The sequence below is a fragment of the Nycticebus coucang genome, chromosome 3, assembly GCF_027406575.1.
Source record: "Nycticebus coucang isolate mNycCou1 chromosome 3, mNycCou1.pri, whole genome shotgun sequence".
Lineage (NCBI taxonomy): Eukaryota > Metazoa > Chordata > Mammalia > Primates > Lorisidae > Nycticebus > Nycticebus coucang.
This window is the reverse complement of record NC_069782.1, coordinates 139,941,400-139,963,305: the sequence shown is the minus strand read 5'-3', so window position 1 is coordinate 139,963,305 and position 21,906 is coordinate 139,941,400. Positions and strand designations below refer to the sequence as shown.

At 35.5% G+C, this 21,906-nt stretch overlaps 1 protein-coding gene across 3 annotated transcripts in view; it reads right to left on the bottom strand.

Annotated features, from left to right (window-relative positions):
* The window catches only part of SHOC2 (SHOC2 leucine rich repeat scaffold protein), a 108,430-nt gene that overhangs the window by 62,791 nt on the left and 23,733 nt on the right, over nt 1-21,906 (bottom strand). For all 3 annotated transcript variants that reach the window (XM_053583618.1, XM_053583620.1, XM_053583619.1), the window contains exon 2: nt 1,785-2,727. In XM_053583618.1, the coding sequence (XP_053439593.1) occupies nt 1,785-2,487 (703 nt within the window). In that variant the 5' untranslated portion in view covers nt 2,488-2,727. The remainder of the gene's footprint in view (nt 1-1,784; nt 2,728-21,906) is intronic.

Genomic DNA, 21,906 nt, shown 5'->3' with positions numbered 1-21,906 from the left:
AGGGAGGAGGGTGGGGCCTTGGTGTGTGTCACACTTTATGGGGGCAAGACATGATTGCAAGAGGGACTTTACCTAACAATTGCAATCAGTGTAACCTGGCTTATTGTACCCTCAATGAATCCCCAACAATAAAAAAAAAAAAGTAATCACCATAACAAAAAAAAAGAAAAGAAAAATTGATTCGAGATGGACAAAGGACTTAAATTTAAGGCATGAAACAATAAAAATTCTCAAAGAAAGTAAAGGAAAAACACTGGAAGATATTGGCCTGGGGAAAGACTTCATGAAGAAGACTAACCTGGCAATTACAACAACAACAAAAATAAACAAATGAGACTTAATTAAACTGAAAAGCTTCTGTACAGGTAAGGAGACAACAATCAAAGCAAATAGAAGACCTACACAATGGGAATGGATATTTGCATATTTTGAATCAGACAAAAGCTTGATAACTAGGATCTATAGAGAACTCAAATTAATGTACATGAAAAAAGCCAACAATCCCGGGCGGCACCTGTGGCTCAAAGGGGTAAGGCGCTGGCCCCATATGATGGAGGTGGCAGGTTCATATTCAGACCAGAACAAAAATTGAAAAAAAAAAACCAACAATCACATAATATCAATGGGCAAGAGACATGAATAGAATCTGCTCTAAAGAAGACAGATGAATGGCTAACACACATATGAAAAAATGCTCATCATCCCTATTTATTAGAGAAATGCAAATCAAAACCACCCTGAGATACCATCAAACCCAGTGAGACTGGCCCACATCACAAAATCTCACAACTGCAGATGCTGGCATAGATGTGGAGAGAAGGAAACGCTTTTACATTGCTGGTGGGACTGCAAACTAATACAACCTTTTTGGAAGGAAGTATGGAGAAACCTCAAAGAACTCAGGCTAGACCTTCAATTTGATCCTGTAATCCCTTTACTGGGCATCTACCCAGAAGGAAAAAAATCCTTTTATCATAAGGACACTTGTACTAGATTGTTTATTGCAGCTCAATTTACAATCACCAGAATGTGGAAACAGCCTAAACACCCACCAACCCAGGAATGGATTAACAAGCTGTGGTATATGTACACCATGGAATACTATTCAGCCATTAAAAAAATGGAGACTTTACATCCTTCGTATTAACCTGGTTGGAAGTGGAACACATTATTCTCAGTAAAGCATCACAAGAATGGAGAAGCATGAATCCTATGTACTCAATTTTGATATGATGACAATTAAAGACATGGTGGGGGTGGGGGAAGGGGAGAAAAGAGAGAGAAAGGAGGGAGGAGTGGGGAAAGGAAGAGCAGAGAGAGAGAAGGAGGGAGGGGGTGGGGCCTTGGTGTGTGCCACACCTTTTGAGGGCAAGACAGGATTGTAAGAGGGACTTTACCTAACAAATGCAATCAGTATAACCTGGTTTCTTGTACCCTCAATGAATCAATCGCCAACAATAAAAAAAAATTAGGAAGACTTCTTAAATTTTTCTTTTTCAAGTTTACTTTTTTCCCTATCAAAATTAAACATGACTAGGTTTATATCATAAAAGGTCCAATTACATCTATTTTCTAACTGACTTCCTTAAGTTTATAAAACAGTCTCAAACCATTTAGGAATAATATTCTGAAAACAGAATAAAGTAAACCATAAAAATGATAGAATTTATTTTTAAAAAGCTGTTTTTAGGCAAGTATCAGCTATTTTTTTATATGAGAAAACACTCAACAAAATTATTTAGCATAACAAATACCACAAATAATAACATTCCAAGGCCTCTTACCAATTTCAGCAGGTAGTTGTTTGATTTTGTTCTCTCGAATGCTAAGCATGCTGAGTTTTGACAGATTTTTGATGTCCTTTTCCACAGTAGTTATACGATTAAAGCGAAGGTATAGAGTGGTGAGAGAATCCAGCCTGTACACCACTGAAGGAATTTCTCTCAGTTTATTATGCCGTAAATCAAGCATCCGCAGCTTCTTCAAGTTATCAAGAGAGTCAGGCAAACTGGTAAGTGAATTTTCACTTAACGCCAGTGTCATGAGATTTACTAGGCAGCCCACCTCTGCTGGAAGGGACTGTAATTTGTTGCTGTATAAATAAAGTTCTGTTAATTGAGTCAACTCTTTGATTGATGATGGCAATATGTGTATAGATCTCTTGGATAAGTCCAAACGCATTGAATTCTCTTCCCGGCATTTGTTGAGCTCTTTAATCACCTCTGCATTACTGGATTTTTTCCTAGTCCCAGGTGCTGGATTTGGCCGTTTGATCGTATTGTCAACTGAAAATGCCACCCCTGGTTGGGCAGCACTAGAGTCCTTCTTTCCATCTTTGGCATCTTTCCCTTTGGTCTTAGGTTCTTTTTCTTTGCTTTCTTTCCCAAAACCTCCAGAGGCTTTTGCCTCCTTTTCTCTTTCCTTGGCTGATGGTACTTTGGGATCTTTTTCTTTAGAGTCTTTTTCTTTTCCTAAACTACTACTCATGGTGACTCAGTCTTGGACAAAAACAACATGAACTCCTTTTATTTTTTTTGCCAGAAATTGGAATTCAGAGATGAAGAGATAAAGATCCTATACAATCAAAAATGTGTTGGCTGGAAGAAGTAATCAGCACGGAATAACATCCATCTGTTACAAGTTGGATCTAAAAGCACTATGCCCATTTCTGATAATTCACTTCAACTGGTAAAATAATGCTGGTCAATCAGTGATTCATTAGAATTCCTGAAATACAATATAGAGAAAGTATTAAATTACTTTAGATTATAATTAAGTAAAAAGCTTCTGAAAAATAATCTTATTGCAGAGTTTGCCATGTTCCTGTGTTTTGATACACTACATATTTACTGGATACACTTTATAAGCAAAATCCATTGAAAACTACAAAATTAATCAGGTAGGCAATCTAACCTACCTTTAAGAAACTGGCAATCTAACAGGAAAAGAATAAGAATACAAATTAATATAGTACAAAACTTTATATAAGAGCCAAAAAACTGCACTCTACCCAGGGCAATAGAGGGATACTCTTGTCTCACACACACACAGAGACACACAAAGCTAAAAAGGGGGCGAAATCACAGCAATAAACTTTTTAGCACTATCCTAAGAAATTTATAATTATTAATTAATTTACCATATATAACAGTCCTATGAGAGAAATTGTTATCCCCACTTTATACAAAGGAATACTGAGGCACAGAAACATCCTTAAGTAGCTTTGTGATTTTGGAAATGTGACAAAGCCAAGATTCCAAATCAGATAGTTGTACCCAACAGCCTGTGTTCCTAAAGACCACACTAAAACTGCTCTACAACCAATTGCCAGACAGCTTTAGATAACAGAAAGGATTTCAAAGGTTTTAACAGAAAGGAGAAATGTTTGGCAAAAGAACTAAATGAACGAAATAAAGTATGTATGAAAAAAAGGCAAATAATTCAGGGGAAAAGGCATTAAGAATCTGTACTTTAATGAGCATTCTAGGTAATTATGATGCAAGTAGATTTGGAGACCACCTTTATAAAGCAGTGACAAAGAACAATTTTCAATGATGTCTATATTCCTTAGAGAGTGGAAAAGTAAACAGATCAATAGCTCAGTGTTCTTAAAAGTAGAAGTGGCCAAAAGGATCCACAAATGCTGAAAAGATTAATAAAATCTTTGTGGAAGGAATTAGTTGGTCCTCCTTAAACATTTTGAAATTTAAAATTAATAATTCTTATTTTGTGACTCTATTGTTAATTCTATGTAATGAACTGATCATTACTTGGTACCAGGTCTTAAGATTTAGAACAAAATAACATGTTACCTGATTAGCTTAAGAGATTTTAAAAAGCTATTAAAGTTTTGTCAAACCACCAAAAGGATTTGATAGTCTAAGTGTTAAGTGTTGTACTAAGAATTTCTTTTTATAGAAAGCAAGTCCCGCCCTATATACAAGGCTGCAGTTTAAGTAGACAGTCAAAAACACATAACAACTAAGTAACTGATAAGCTAAGACAGTATTAAATCCTTAGATGAGTGACATGCTATAGCACTTTTCAGAAAATTGTTATCAGGGAGAATGGCTGAGAGAAGGAAGGATATAAACTTTTTTGATAAATCGCTGATTATGGACAGAGTTCAAGAAGTAAGCAGAGGAGAAGTGGCAAAACATTACAGATGAGTGTCATGAAGAAAAATTTTGGCCTAGAATGAAGAATGGACTTAGTTTGCACAGGAGAGTGAGAACACAGGACTTTGCTGAATCAAAGAGTCAAGTGTACAGGTACAGCAGGAACTGGATAGAGGATGGATGGGTAGAGGATGCACAGTATAAACTTTGTTACATAAAGATTTTACAATTAAATAAACTTTGAAACTGCACAGTATAAACTGTTATTGGTATATAAATTATACAATTAAATAAATATGCCATTATTTGCTAGTGTACCAGGAACACTTTCCCCATTACTTACCATTCCTTCAAAAAAAAGAGAAATTATTTTCAGCTACAATAAAGAGACTAAATTTCAGAGATATTCACTGAAAAAGCAATGGCAATGGCCAATATAAAGGCACATTCCCTAACGGCAGACAACAGTGAGTAACAGAAAATATGCATAGTCAGAAGGATACAAGCACTGCTTGTCAATTTGTATTTAAGAAATATCATTATACCAAGTTACTGAGAATCAAATTTCTACTTAGCAAGATATGTATATATTCAATTTAGAAGGATACCTCTTAGTAAAGATCAAATGAGGTACACAGGTATTCAAAACACAGATATTAAGCATCGAGATAGAACAAGTCTATCCCATTAAAAAGTAAAAAAACTGCAAAAGAAAAGCAGGAAAACTTTAAAAGTTTCAGTTTACTTAAAAGGAGGTTTCTAATTGGATTTTAGAATATTTAAAATTAAATTTTAAATTAGGTTTTAAACATTTTGAGTTAAAAATATTTTAACACAAAATTGACATTTTTGTTATTGTTGCAGTTTGGCCAGGGCTGGGTTCAAACCCACCACCCTCGGTATATGGGGCTGGGACCCTACTCACTGAGCCACAGGTGCTGCCTCAAAATTGACATTTTTAAAAAGAGAATTCCTTGATTTTCTAGTCCCTTTTCTAAATTTTCCCTAATGATCAAAACAAAACAAAAAAATCCTACAACCTGAGATATTTACTTAAATTCTCAGGCTCCATTTGAAACCATTAAATCAGAATGTTTATAGAGAAGGGTGGTCTAGGAGACTTAAAACAAAACAAACGAACAAAAAAAAAAAAAAAAAAAAAAACCTCAGCAAAAGCATATCAAGTTTGGGAAATATTTTTTTTTTTTTTTTTTTTTTTTTTTTTTTTTTTTGGCCGGGGCTGGGTTTGAACCCGCCACCTCCGGCATATGGGACCGGCGCCCTACCCGCTGAGCCACAGGCGCCGCCCAGTTTGGGAAATATTTTAGCTGATCAAATGTAAGATCTGAACATTTAGTATTACAGTTCTCAAATATAATTATAAAATAACTAAGGTAAAAGGTATGTCAGGAAAGGAATTGTACTAATGAAAAAACAAGTTACTAATAATTTAAAGTTCCTGTTGAAGTCTAAAGGGACTTCCCATAATCAGATGCCATCCACTGTATTGGAAATTCAGACTACTGGGCGGCGCCTGTGGCTCAAAGAAGTAGAGCACCAACCACATATGTCGGAGGTGGTGGGTTCAAACCCAGCCCCGACCAAAAAATAAAAAGTTATCAGCACCAAAATGCTAACAGTTACGAAGTTCAGACTACTGATAATCGAGCTGTTGGATGGTTTTACTGCTTTACTGTTTGATGGTTTACTGGTAGTGATAGATTTGAACTAGGTAACCCATTTACTCATCCTGCAGTTGTATCTAGCTGGTATGTAGTTCAGTCATAGTTCATAAAAATATTAACTAGTCAGAGAATAGAATTCCCAACCTTGTCATTATCACCATACTTTACTTAAATAACTAGCCAGCCAGCCACCCTCGACTATTAACTAAGTATTTTTCAAACCCAATAAAACTATTTCTTGGCCAACAAAATTAATAGGTGACCTGGCAACCCAAATCAAGTTCTAGGTCTAGTCCATATTTCAATCAAATGACACTGACAAACTTTTTCGATACAAAAACATATTTAGGGCAATCTTTCATGTTTCTCAGAAATAAACCATTTATTCAATAGTTTTTTAAGTTATTTTACTCTTTTAGGTTTTAAATCATTCCCTTCAGGAACTGTATTTTTATGAAAACCAGACACAAACAGTAAAAAATTTTTTCCTTGTTCACATTACATTTAGCTATTTCAAAAACAAATTTCCTATGCTATGGAGGGAAGAGGGTTAGACAGAAGAGGAAAGGGAAAAAGAATTAGACCATTAAAATCTATTCTTCTAGAAGACCATAATAATAATCATCACAGGCAATAATATTTACTTTAAAAAACATATTCATAGGCCACATACACTAAATATATTCCTTAGTCTTCACTTAAATGTAGATGTGAAAACTTCAGAATTTTATATCTTAAATTAAAATGGACAGGACTTCTAATGCCAGACAAGGTGGAATAAGCCCATTATACAGAGTGAACATAAAGTTCGTGTGCAATCTACTGTGTTAAACAATTTTAAATTGCACACGAATTTTATGTCCACCCTGTAATCTAAAGCCTGCAACCTAAAGCCCTGGACAAAATTCAAAAAGCACTAACAAAAGACGTGAAAAGCAGAGAAAAGAAGGTTTACTGTCTAGAGACCTTCATATTAAAAAAATGAAATGGTAGTAAGTTCCCTAAAGTTTTCTGTTTGTTTTTTTGTTTTTGTTTTTATCTCTTGTATATCCCAATTTAGGAAACAGAGAAGCCCACTATCAAAAAACACCAATAAACACCAAAAATACAAGCTCCAAGTCTCTTAGTCAGACAAATGCAAAGAGGCTGGCACTGTAGGATGGCACCCTTTTGACTATACCCTCCTTACTCTTCTTGAACACCACAAAAGAAGTCACCCTCTTCCACCTTCCCACTGTCACTAAGGCCACAAAGACTGGGTGTGAAACCCTGCCCACCACCCCAACTTTGCAACAACTTGAACAGATACAGCACACGTCCCTTCACATAAGCACTAGATGATGAGACTGTTGAACATTACAATCCTGCACTTAACAAATATCAGCTAAGAAGTGGTATCCCTCTCTCTTTCCCCTACTGCAAAAGCTATACTATGAGGAAGAGAAAGCCATGTTGATCATTCTCTATCCTAAGAAAATGTTAGCAAACAGTGGCATAGTTACCATCACCCAACTAAAGGGAAAGATGAAGTGTATGGACAGGAGTAAGCTGAATAAAGGAATTCTTTCAATCTGTGTATTCCAAGGCACAACCCCTAGCAGCTCATACATGAAAGCAACAAGAATCAAAACAACAAATGCTTTGAGAACTATAGTATGGAATGCCACTCAAGTTTCAGATTGCCTTTAGGGTAACACATAAGCAGGACACACCAGAATACCACTGAAAAGGTTTTGAAAGCTAAATGGGAACCAAAGACCACAAAAATGGGTTAGAACATGTGTTCTGAACCAAACAGGTTGACTGCCTGCTAAAATAGAATATTTAAATAGAAATCAGAGTTTCATAAGAGTCCCAAAATGTCCATGATACAATCTGAAATTACTCATCATACTAAGAACTTAAAAAATGCCAACTCTAATAAGAAAAGACAATTAACAGACACCAATACTGAGATGACAAAGATATTGGAATTATCTGGCAGGGATTTTAAAGCAGTTCTCAAAAAACAAAAACAAAACAATAAAACCCACACAAAACCAGAGCTTCAACAAATAATTACATACACTCTTGAAACAAATGGATAGTAGAAAGTCTTAGCAATGAAATAATAAAGAGAATTGAGAATTTTAAAAACAAAAAATATAACAAATTCAAATTTAAAAACTCATTGGATGTGCTCAGTAGAAGAATGAAGATCATAGAAGATTCAGTGAACTTGAAGACAGCCCAGTAGAAATTACCTACTTTAAACAATAAAAAGGAAATAGATTTTTAGAACTCAACAGACTCCCAGGGAGCTGAGGAACGAAACATCCAACATTTGTTTCTTAAGGAGTCCTAAAATGAGAGAAGAAAGAAATGTGGGGCTGAAAAATTACTTCAAGAAAAAATGGCTTAAAACTTCTAAATCTGATAAAAGGTATAAACTTACAGAGACAAAAAGCTGAGCAAATCCTAACCATGAAAAACTCAAAGAAATCCATGCCCAGATACATGATAATCAAATTTTTAAAAACTAAAAGTAAAGAAAGAAAATCTTGAAAGCAGTCAGAGAACAACATAAACCTACAGAACAATGATTTGTATGCCAGTGACTTTCACATCATCAGAAATCATACAGGCCAGAAGGAAGTGAAAAACATTTTTCAAGTGTTGAAAGAAAAGAACTGTCGGGCGGCGCCTGTGGCTCAAGGAGTAAGGCGCCGGTCCCATATGCTGGAGGTGGCGGGTTCAAACTCAGCCCCAGCCAAAAACCACAAAAAAAAAAAAATAATAATAAAAAGAAAAAAGAAAAGAAAAAAAAGAAAAGAACTGTCAACCAAGAATTATTTTATCCAGCACAAACGTCCTTCAGACATGATGAAATAAAGACATTCTCAGATGAAGGAAAATAAAGAAAATTTTATGCCGGAATATCTGCTCCAAAACAATTACCAGTGAAAGTTCTGCAGATGGAAAAACAAACACTGAAACTGAGGGCACCAGGAATAAATAAGGAGCAAGGAAAAGGACAAGAATATGGATAAAAACAATTGGCGCTTCTTCTCTAATGCAGTTTTGTAAATTATAACTCTAAGATGGTTATCAATGTAACAGTCATGACAACCATATCATAAAGAAGTAAAGGACCAAAATGATGCTAAGATAATTACATTTTACACAAAGTGGTAAAAGTGGGTACTCGTACAGTATAATGACTCAAGAACACATTGTAATTCTTAGAGAAATTACAAAGGAAAAAAACTATGGAAAGAGATACTTAAAAATAGCACAGATGATATAAAGATTTTTTAAATGCCGAAGTAACCCAGAGTAAGGCAGAAAAGAAGAAAGCAGTAATTAGAAATAAGGAAATAAACAAAAAATAATAAACTGGCACACTTAAATCCAAATATAGCAATAACTACATTAAACATAAATGGTCCTAACACATTAATTAAAAAATAGAGATTGCCAGAATACCAGAATAAGTTGTAAAAAATGCTGATCAATTATATATGGTCTATCAAAAACTCAACACAATAACAAAGAGATTAAAAGTAGAAGAGGCTCAGCACCTGTAGCTCAGCCGCTAGGGCACCAGCCACATACACCAAAGCTGGTGGGTTCAAATCCAACCCAGGCCTGCCAAACAACAATGACAACTACAACCAAAATAAATAAATAAATAAAAAGCTGGGTATTGTGGCAGGCACCTGTAGTCCCAGCTACTTGGGAGGCTGAGGCAAAAGAATTGCTTAAGCCCAAGAGTTTGAGGCTGCTGTGAGCTATGACGCCATGGCACTCTACCCAGGGCAACAGCTTGAGACTGTCTCAAAAAAAAAAAAAAAAAAGTAGAAGGATAAAAAAAGGTATACCATGTAAATTCTAATCAAAAGTTGGAGTGGATATATTAATAACAAAGAAGAATCAGAGCAAAAAAATTACCAGGGACAAAAGGGAGATTACATAATAAATGTTTATCTTTCTCAAAAAAACAACTCTTAAGTTCATTGACCTCTTCAACTGTTTTCTATCCTCTATTTCATTTATTTCTGTTCTGATCTTTGTTATTTCCTCCCTTCTGCTAATTTTAGTCTGAATGAGATTAGAAAGGACAATCCAACAAAGATGCAGCTCTATGTGGGGTATCACAGCCCAAATAGGAAGAAGCAGACATTGACACATGTTGACAAGACCAGTGTCAGAGACCAAGTGGGACAGGGTAGATGGTTCACACAGGAGGTTTCCTCAACAAGGAATATCAGAACCTGATTGGGGTGAAACAAATAAAGATAGATTTATTGGGTGGTATACTGGGGTCTAAGACAAGTGGGGAAGATATCTACATTAAGGTCTTAGTGGTTAAGCAGCATGTCATGGACAGTTAAGAGTTCAATCAGGGTAAATACAGTATCCATGCAAGGGGAGAGAGCCTAGCTAACATGGAGAGGTATGAGTCTGAGAGGGGTGGGATTGGGATGGGATGGGGCCAAAAATGGGCCTATCAGTGTGGTACATCAAAGCCCAAGTGGAGATTAAATCAAAAAACAGCACAATAAAGGTCGGGCATGGTGACTCATGCCTGTAATCCTAGCACTCTAACAGGCTGATGAAGGTGGACTGCCTAAGCTCAGAAGTTCAAGACCAGCCTAAGCAAGAGACAGATCCCATCTCCAAAAAACAGCCAGGTGTTCTGGTGGGCACCTGTAATGCCAGCTATTTGAGAGGTTGAGGCAAGAGGATCACTTTAGGCCAAGAGTTTGAGGTTGCTGTGAGCTATGATGCCACAGCACTCTACCCAAGGCAACACTACCCAGGACCCTGTCTCAGGAAAACACAAGCACAATACCGGTAAAATTCTCTCCTTCATTAAAGCAATAAGAAAAATGACAAGAATAGAATCAACTGACTAGGAAAAAGATTTGATATGATGATAGGTGGAGAAGGTATGCAAAGATAACTGGTAGAAAGATTATGGGTTTCCAGGAAGAAAAGAAGAATAGACTGTTGGGGTGATCCATAAAAAGGCAGTGTGACATTCCCTGACTAGAGACTTAACTTCCTTGTTTAGATATGAGGTGAAAACAAGTTCTCCATTTGACAAACATGTGTTACTTATTCTTTATTTAATGTAATGAGATTTATTTTTATTCCCCCAGTTCAAGATTTCAGGACGAGTCACTCATATATTATGGATCACACCCTAATGTTGAGGACACTGAAAATCATAGTTCATGACAGCTTACCTTCACACAGTGGAAATTGTAAGTGAAAACTTAAAAAAATAAAACCAAATTCCCGTAAAATAGTTCAGCTATTTTAAATATGTTCAATGAGCTAAAGGAAAACAGAACTAAAGGAAAGTATAAGAATAATGTCTTACCAAATAAAGAATGTCAATAAAGAGAAGTTACCTTTTAAAAAATCAAATAACAATGGAAATAAAAAAAATTTACTGGAAGGGCTCAACAGCATATATGAGCAAGAAGATGAAAGAAACTGCAAACCTGAAGACGGGACACCTGAGGAACAAAAATAAAAGAGAAAAAAAAATTAACAGAAAATTAAACAGAAATTAAAAATTAAACAGAAAATTAAAAAGAATTCTGTCATATTCCTCAGAAATCTGTCAAATACCATCAAGTGAATACAGGTACATATCATGGGTATCCTAGAAGGCTAAAGAGAAAGTGGCAGAAAGAATATTTAAAGAAATAATGCCTGAAAACTTCCCAATTCTAAAGAAGAGCATCAATTTACACATTCGAGAAACTCAACACACTGCAAGTAGGATAAATTCAAAGACATACACATAAACGCACATGATTACCAAACTGTTATTAGACAAAAAGAAAAAAATCTTCATCTCAGAAAACAGGGAATGAAAAAACTGAAAATGAAACCTGGAAGAGATATGACTCATCATGTATGAGATGTACTCAATAACAACATATGATTTCTTATCAGGAAATATAGAAGCCAAAGGCAGTGGGAGGACATAGTCAAAGTCCTCAAAGAAAAAAACAAATATCAAATGGAAATTCTATAGCCATCAAAACTATCCTTTTAAAACTGAAGTAAAAAGGAAAACATTTCTACATAAACAAAAATTAAAAGAATTCATCGTTAGCAGACCTGTCCTGTAAGAAATACTACAGTGAGTATTACAAATTAAGATGGAAGGACACTAGAAATTAATTCAAATAAACATGAAGAAATAAAGAGCACAGGTAAAGGTAACTACAAAAATAAATATAAAAGGCAATACAAATGTATTTTTGTACATAGCTTTTTTTCTATCTGATTTTAAAAAGCTACATAAGGTAATAATTACAAATCTGTGTTGATGTGCATACAATGTATAAAAATATGTTTATACTACTAAAATTAAATTGGCTTTAATCCAAACTATTAATAGATTTTATGATTTATTCTGTTAACAAGAGGGTAACCACTAAAAATGACAAGGAAATTAAAATAATACACTAGAAAATAGCTAGTTAACACAACAGAAGACAACAGTGGAGGAACAGAACAAAAAAAGATATACCCAGGAAAAAAATAGCAAATTGGGAAATGTGAATGTTACCTTATTAGTAATTACATTACATGTAAATAGATGAAACATTTTGATTAAAAGCCAAAGGTTGGTAAAATAGATTTTTTTAAAAAATGATCCAAACACATCCTGTCTTCACGAGATATACTTTGGATTTAAAAACATAAAAAGGCTGAGAGTAAAAAGATAAAAAATATACACCATGGCAACAGGAGCCAAAAAAGAGCTGGAGTGATTATACTATCAGATATAACAGTCTTTATGACAAAAACCGTTACTAGAGACAAAAGATATTTTATAATGATAAAGAGGTCAATCTATCAAGAAGTTATAACAATTACAAACATGTACGTACCTAACAAGAGAGCACCAAAATACATGAAGTAAACCTGACAGAACTGAAGAGAGAAACAGACAATTCAATGATTAATAGTTAGGAACTTCAATAACACACACTGAATGCATAGAAAAACTAAACAGAAGATCAGCATGCAAATAGAAACAACACCATAAGCCAACTATACGTATATCCAGCATTCTACCTAACAGAAGAATATAAACCCTTCTCAAGTGAAGATGGAACATTCTCCAGGATAAACCCATACATTAGGACCATAAAACAATTCTCAAATAAAAAACAACTGAAATTGGCTCTGCGTCTGTACCACAGTGGTTACGGCGTCAGCCACATACACGAAGGCTGGTGGATTCAAATCCAACCTAGGCCAACTAACCAATAATGACAACTGCAAAACAAAATAGCCAGGTGTTGTGGCAGATGCCTATAGTCCCAGCTACTTGGGAGGCTGAGGCAAGAGAATTGCTTAAGCCCAGAAGTTGGAGGTTGCTTGAGCTGTGATGCCACAGCACTCTACAAAGGATGACACAATGAAATTCTGTCTCAAAATTTAAAAAAAACAAAAAAAAACTGAAATCAATGAATTTATGTCCTTCAACCACAATGTAACAAACCAGAAATAAAGAACAGAAATCTGAGAAGTTCTCAAATATGTAAGAATTAAAAACCATATTCCTAAATAGTCAATGGACCAGTTAGGAAACCACAAGGGAAATTAGAAATCCATGCAGATAAAGAGGGAGTCCATGTAAGAGGATGAACATTTCCTTAGCAAAGGAAGTCAGAGCCTGAGTAGACTGAGAAGGGTATTACTACAAAAAGGTGGCTTGGTATGGATTGTAAAAACTGGAACCAGTTCATTAGATTGTATAGCTTTTCAGTCTTGGGTAGATGGCAGACATTTTCTTGAAAATGAAGGAAATGAATCTGTCACTTCAAAAAAAACAACTGAGAACATTTGTTAATAGTGATAAAAAAGACTTTAACACAAAAATTATAACTTTAGAAAACATTTATTTGCCACTGTGATCTTCGAAATTACTCAATATTTAAAGACTTTTTTGATGAGATCAGTGATATTATTGTCTCTTTTAAATATTGTATAATAAAATGTGTCAACATCTAGAAAATGTGCATAAATCAATAAACCAATACTTTCTAGTAGACCAATGTACAATGATTCAAAATTGCACAAAGAGGAAAGATCCCTTCAAGTACAAGACAAACTAATAAACTTTGTTTAACAGAGAATTAAAAATGACTTCGGATGGCGCTAAAGAATTGGATATCCATAAGCCAAAAAAAGAAAAGAAAAAGAACCTCAACCTAAACATCACATCATATATAAAACTAATTCAACTAATTTAAAAATTAAACGACAGATAATTTAAAATAATAGATTTAAATGTAAAGTGTAAACCTATAAAATTCTTAAAAGAAATATATAAGAAAATCTTCAGGACCTAGAACTAGGTAGAGAATTCATAGGAATGACACTAAAAACACAGTACATAAAAGAAAAAATTGACGTAATTTTGATACTGCATCAATGAAAAAAATTTTACCATCAAATATGCTGTTACAAAGACAAAAAACAAGATACAAATGGGGATAAAATATTTGCAATACACTTATTTTATTAATGTGTCATATTTAAAAACATAAAGAACACTCAAAACTTAACATTAACGAACAATCCAAATCAAATACAGACAAAAGATTCAAGCAGTCATTTCACCAAAGATGAGATACAGATGGCAAATAAACTCAATTAAGATGTTCAACATCAGGATCCTGCTGAGGTCTAATCTTGGAGAGACACCTCCCCAACTCTGAGGACGGCCAGAGGCAACGGTGAAAAACAATCATGAGGCAAAATCAACCGAAAAACTCTGGCAATATGAATAATCAGAGTAGATCAACTCCCACAGGATCAATGGGGCAGACACAGCACAAGATCCCATGCACAAACAAATAGCTGAGATGTCAGAAATCGAATTCAGAATCTGGATAGCAAATAAGATTAAATTAGAATTCCAAGCAGTAACCCAAAAGATATCTCAAGAATTTGGGCGGCGCCTGTGGCTCAGTGAGTAGGGCGCCGGCCCCATATGCCGAGAGTGGCGGGTTCAAACACAGCCCCGGCCAAAACTGCAACAACAACAAAAAAAAAATAGTGGGGCGTTGTGGCGGGCGCCTGTAGTCCCAGCTACTCAGGAGGCTGAGGCAGGAGAATCGCCTAAGCCCAGGAGTTGGAGGTTGCTGTGAGCCGTGTGACACCATGGCACTCTACCAAGGGCAATAAAGTGAAACTCTCTGTCTCTACAAAAAAAAAAAGATATCTCAAGAATTCAACAAATTCAAAGACCAAATGACCAAAGATTTTGACACATTGAGACAAGAAGTTGCAACACTCAAAGATCTGAGAAACACAGTAGAATCCCTCAGTAACAGAATGGAGCAAGCAGATGAAAGGATTTCTGACATTGAAGACAAAGCTTTCGAATGCTCCCAAACTCTCAAAGAGGAAGAGAAATGGAGGGCAAAAACAGATCACTATCTCAGAGAGCTCTGGGATAATTCAAAGAAAACCAATATTCGTCTTATAGGGAACCCTGAAAGCGATAAAGTGGCTTCACAAGGCACAGAGTCTCTTCTCCATGAGATTACGAAGGAGAACTTTCTAGACATGCCAAGAGATTCTGAAATTCAGAAAGCAGACAGTTTCAGAACTCCAGCACGACTCACCCCAAATAAGACATCCCCCAGACACACCATAATCAATTTCACTAAAGTTAATATGAAGGAGAAAATTCTGAAAGCAGCCAGATGAAAGAAAACCATCACCTACGGGCGGCGCCTGTGGCTCAGTGAGCAGGGCAACAGCCCCATACACCGAGGGTGGCGGGTTCAAACCCAGCCCCAGCCAAACTGCAACAAAAAAATAGCCAGGCATTGTGGCAGGCGCCTGTAGTCCCAGCTACTCGGGAGGCTGAGGCAGGAGAATAGCCTAAGCCCAGGAGCTGGAGGTTGCTGTGAGCTGTGTGACGCCACAGCACTCTACTGAGGGCAATAAAGTGAAACTCTGTCTCTACAAAAAAAAAAAAAAAAAAAGAAAACCATCACCTACAAGGGCAAAAATATTAGAATAACTGCAGATCTCTCAGCTGAAACCTTTCAAGCTAAAAGAGGATGGTCATCGACTTTTAATCTCCTAAAACAAAATAACTTTCAACCCAGGATCCTATACAAGCTAAATTGAATTTCATTTATGATGGAGAAATTAAATACGTCAATGACATTCACATGTTGAAGAAATTTGCCATAACTAAACCAGCTCTCCAGGATATTCTGAGACCTATCCTCCATAAAGACCAGAATAATCCTCCACCACAAAAGTAAACCCACCCAGAAATTTTGATCAAATTCCAACTTCCACAGTCGCAAAAGGATTAAAAATGTCCACCAGACTCTGGAAAGGCTTATCAATATTCTCAATTAATGTGAATGGTTTAAATTGTCCTCTAAAGAGGCACAAGTTGGCTGACTGGATACAAAAACTCAAGCCAGATATCTGCTGCATACAAGAATCACATCTTACATTAGAAGACAAATATAGACTCAAGGTGAAGGGATGATCATCTATACTCCAGGCAAATGGAAAGCAGAAAAAAGCAGGCGTTGCAAACCTATTCGCAGATGCAATAGGCTTTAAACCAATTGAAATAAGGAAGGATAAGGATGGACACTTCATATTTGTTAAAGGTAATACTCAATATGATGAGATTTCAATTATTAATATTTATGCACCCAACCACAACACACCTCAATTAATAAGAGAAACTCTAACAACATGAGCAACTTGATTTCCTCCAGTTCCATAGTAGTTGGAGATTTTAACACCCCTTTAGCACTGCTGGATAGATCCTCCAAAAAGAAGCTAAGTAAAGAAATTTTAGATTTAAACTTAACCATTCAAAATCTGGACTTAATAGACATCTACAGAACATTTCATCCCAACAAAACTGAATACACATACTTCTCATCATCCCACGGAACATTCTCCAAAATTGACCACATCCTAGGCCACAAATCTAAGTTCAGAAAATTTAAAAAAATAGAAATTATTCTTTGCATCTTCTCAGACCATCATGGAATAAAAGTTGAACTCAATAACAATAGGAACCTGCACACCTATACAAAAACATGGAAGCTAAACAACCTTATGCTGAAGGATAGATGGGTTATAGACAAGATTAGAAGGAAATTGCCAAATTTTTGGAACAAAACAACAATCAAGACACGAATTACCAGAATCTCTGGGATACTGCAAAGGCAGTCCTAGGTGGGAAATTCATAGCATTGCAAGCCTACCTCAAGAAAACGAAAAGAGAGGACGTTAATAACTTAATGGGACATCTCAAGCAACTGGAGAAGGAAGAAAACTCCAACCCCAAACCCAGCAGAAGGAAAGAAATAACCAAAATCAGAGCAGAATTAAATGAAATTGAAAACAAAAGAATTATACAACTGATCAATAAATCCAAAAGTTAGTCTTTGGAAAAGATCAATAAAATAGATAAACCTTTGGCCAACCTAACCAGGAAAAAAAGAGTAAATTTCTCATTTCATCAATCAGAAATGGTAACGATGAAATAACAACAGGCCCCTCAGAAATCCAAAAACTCCTTAATGAATACCTCAAGCGACTCTACTCTCAGAAATATGAAAATCTAAAAGAAATCGACCAATACCTGGAAGTACGCCACCTACCAAGACTTAGCCAGAATGAAGTGGAAATTTTGAACAGGCCTGTATCAAGTTCTGAAATAGCATCAACTATACAAAATCTCCCTAAAAAGAAAAGCCCAGGACCAGATGGCTTTACGTAAGAATTTTACCAAACCTTTAAAGAAGAACTAGTACCTATATTACTAAACCTCTTCCAAAATATAGAAAAAGAAGGAATATTACCCAGCACATTCTACGAAGCAAAACATCACCTTGATCCCCAAACCAGGGAAAGACCCAACAAGAAAAGAAAATTATAGGCCAATATCACTAATGAATATAGATGCTAAAATATTCAATAAGATCCTAACTAACAGAATCCAACAACACATCAAAAAAATTATACACCACGATCAAGTGGCATTTATCCCAGGGTCTCAAGGCTGGTTCAATATACATAAATCTATAAATGTAATTCAGCACATAAACAAACTAAAAAATAAGGACCATATGATTCTTTCAATTGATGCAGAAAAAGCTTTTGATAATATCCACCATCCCTTCATGATCAGAACACTTAGAAAATTGGTATAGAAGGGACATTTCTTAAACTAATAGAGGCCATCTACAGCAAATATCATATTGAATGGAGTTACATTGAAATCATTTCCACTCAGATCAGGAACCAGGCAAGGTTGCCCATTGTCTCCATTGCTCTTTAACATTGTAATGAAGTTTTAGCCATTGCAATTAGGGAAGAAAAGGCGATCAAGGTATCCGCATAGGGTCAGAAGAGATCAAACTTTCACTCTTCGCAGATGACATGATCGTATATCTGGAAAACACTAGGGATTCTACTACAAAACTTTTAGAAGTGATCAAGGAATACAGCAATGTCTCAGGCCACAAAATCAATACCCATAAATCTGTAGCCTTTATATATACCAACAATAACCAAGCCGAAAAAACAGTCAAGGACTCTATTCCTTTCACAGTAGTGCCAAAGAAGATGAAATATTTGGGAATATACCTAACAAATGACGTGAAAGATCTCTACAGAGAGAACTATGAAACCTTAAGAAAAGAAATAGCTGAAAATGTTAACAAATGGAAAAACACACCATGCTCATCGCTGGGAAGAATCAACATTGTTAAAATGTCTATACTACCCAAAGCAATATATAATTTTAATGCAATTCCTATTAAAGTTCCATTGTCATATTTTAAAGATTTTGAAAAAATAATACTTCATTTTATATGGAATCAGAAAAAAAAAAGAAAGATGTTCAACATCATTAGCCATTAGGGAAACACAAATTATCATCATGATGAAATATCATTACACACATATCAGAACTTGACCAAAAAAAAAAAAAAGAGTATGAGAGAGAGAGAAGGGAATACAGAAATAATTTAAATACCACTAGTTTGCCTTTTCATTCAAGTATGTGGTCAATCTACAGAAAGAAAATGGGAATTTTTTTTCAAGATATTCAATCATTCTCAAAAATGTATTTGCCAATTATCCAAGTGGCAAGGTTGAGTGAGTGGTGATGGTTCCTCAATTTGTTCAAGGAAAAATCTGAACTGAAGATAACAGAAAAACATTAAATAACTAAAAAGAGAAATTTATAAAATCATCACAGCAAACAAAGATAACAAGAAAAAAAAATGGAATGTTCATAAATTGGCTGTAATACCCAAGCAACACCTGAGTATAACCTCTTTTTAAGATAATCTATATAAATCATTAGATTTATATATATTGTACATGTAAAACTACATATAATATATGCAAAATGACATGCACATGTAATATACTTCATAAGCATTTAGAAAATTTTGAAGGGATATTTTTATTATATAGTGTTTTCACTAACTGTGCTGACTTTTACATGTAACTCCCCAAAATAATGCCTTCTTCATAATATGATTAATCTGCCTTTTTAAAAAAGAGAAATATAAATACATTTGAGAGTACACATCTGTGGAAGAGCACAGAAGAAAAAAAAGAACAAACACCAAACTTAATGAATGTAAGTATTAGATAAATAAACCAAGAAAAAATTTTGATACAAGATTTAGAAAGGTAGGATTGCTTTCTATAGTTTGGGGAAACATTTACTAAAAAGAGTGGCTAAGAAAATACAGAAAATCCAAATGTATATCTTAAAAACAAAACCTATTTTCTACCTTCCTCTTAGTCCTAACCCTACAGATCACACTAGTAGTTTACTTATCATTCTGGGATTTAAAAGAGAAATTCCAGCCAGTGGTGGTGGTTCATTACCTATAATCCCAGAGTTTGGGAGGCCAAGGTAGGAGGATTGCTTGAGGCCATGAGTTCAAGACCAAACTGGGCAACATAGCAAGACTCCATCTCTACAAAAAATTTAAAAATTAACCAGGCATGGTAACACATGCCTGTAGTCCCAGCTACTTGGAAGACCAGGGCAGGAGAATTGCTTTATGAGGCTACAGTGAGCTATGATTGAGCTATTGCACTCCAGTGTGGGTAAATGAGCCAGAACCTGTCTCTAAAAAAAGTTTTTTAAATTAAAAAAAGAAAGAAATTTCTTCCAATAATAGATTATTATATCTGGAATGCATAATTCATATAACCTAGAGTCCATTTATTCTACTAAACGAGTTCTGAAAAGTACACTAAAAAAGGACATATTTCATAAATTTAAATTCAGAACCTTAGAGATTAACTGTATGATTCATGTAAGTCTAATTTTCCATTAATAGTAGACTATATAGGTAGATGATTCCATAACTGACCATTAGGAAGTGATGATGTAGCTCACTTCAGGAAAGAACCTGACTCCTGTTTCCTTGATCTGTGCACCAATTCTTACAACCAGCACTGATTATTCCTTGATAGTAAAACTGTAAGGGTATATGTTTATTTTAAAACTGTATTTCTCTTGCCTAGGAGAAAGAATAATTCAGAGAGGTGGGGGGGGTAACTGGATGTCCAGAGATTTGCTTAATGTCTATATTAAACTTGACATACTTGATACATGAAAAATGACTTGGTCTCTTCCCTTAATTCTCATGTTAAATGGAGATATCATCTAGCTAATTTCCATCTCAAAAGTAGTATGCTTAAAAGTAACATCTTGAAAAGAAAATGCTATAAGTGAGTGGGGGACAACCAAAAGATCTGGAACTGTAGGTTTGGGTTCCAAACTCCCTGACAGATTACGATGTGTCTTAGGCAAAAACGGTCACATACGTCACAAGAAGGAGACCTCTCATAACCCTGCACAAGTGGGAAAAATTGACCTGAGTGGAAATGATGGGAAATTGAGAAATGAAGCCAGAAAGATGGGGAGAAGCAAAGAAAGACAGGAGCCGAGAGCTAGGCTGGTGTCGGGAGGGCTGACACAGCTGATGACTGCAGCCAGCCCCTGAACCTTGGCAACAGCTTTATTTTTTAGACAGTTATCTTAACAAGGTTGCATATATCTTTTTTTTTTTTTTTTTTTGTAGAGACACGGTCTCACTGTACCGCCCTCGGGTAGAGTGCCGTGGTGTCATACAGCTCACAGCAACCTCTAACTTTTGGGCTTACGCGATTCTCTTGCCTCAGCCTCCGGAGCAGCTGGGACTACAGGTGCCCGCCACAACGCCCGGCTATTTTTTTGTTGCATATATCTTAACGCATGACGTAGAGATTAACCACAAAGAGGAAAAACTGTGTGCTTGTCAATACCAAAGTATGTATGAGCTACATGACTTCTGACAGGTGAAAATGTTATTAAGGGAGAAGTGGTTGGGGGTCACTCCCTGAGCATTTCCCAGGCTGGGGGACTCCTGCCGGCCACAGCCCACTCTCCACAAAAAGCTACTTCTAAGCCTCAGATTTTTCATTTGGAAAAATGAGTTTGAAGGCTAGATGATTTCACAGATAACTCAAAGCTCTACTAAGACTTAATAGGAGCTCCAAAGAAGAACAATTTGAGTGTTAACACATAGTTGGCACTCAACATTTACTTTCAGTCTGGAAGATGAATTCTAACAAATATCCCAGGTCAAAAACTCTCAAATTTATAAAACGTATGACCATAGTTAAATGTTCTGAATGTATTTACATACTGCAACAGTAGCTATCAGTTATCCACATTAAAAAGCTTATTAGGTTACCATGGCTATAGGTAATCATGCTTGTCATACAAACACATCTTTTGGAACACCTCTATTAACATGAAAATATTCTGTAATACATTATAAGCATTTCCCAAAATGTTATTTCTACAACATCTAGTTCCATGGTCAAAAGGTTTAGGAAAAGATGTATTACAAACATAATTATCTTCTGTCTTTACAGCAGAAATTATTAGTGCTCTTTATGTTCTTCACAAAGTACATTATTATATTTTATACAAGATTTCCCAAATTTATTTGGATCACAAAACCTTTTCTGAAGAATAGCAATATCTTATTGTGTTTCAAGTGCTCAAA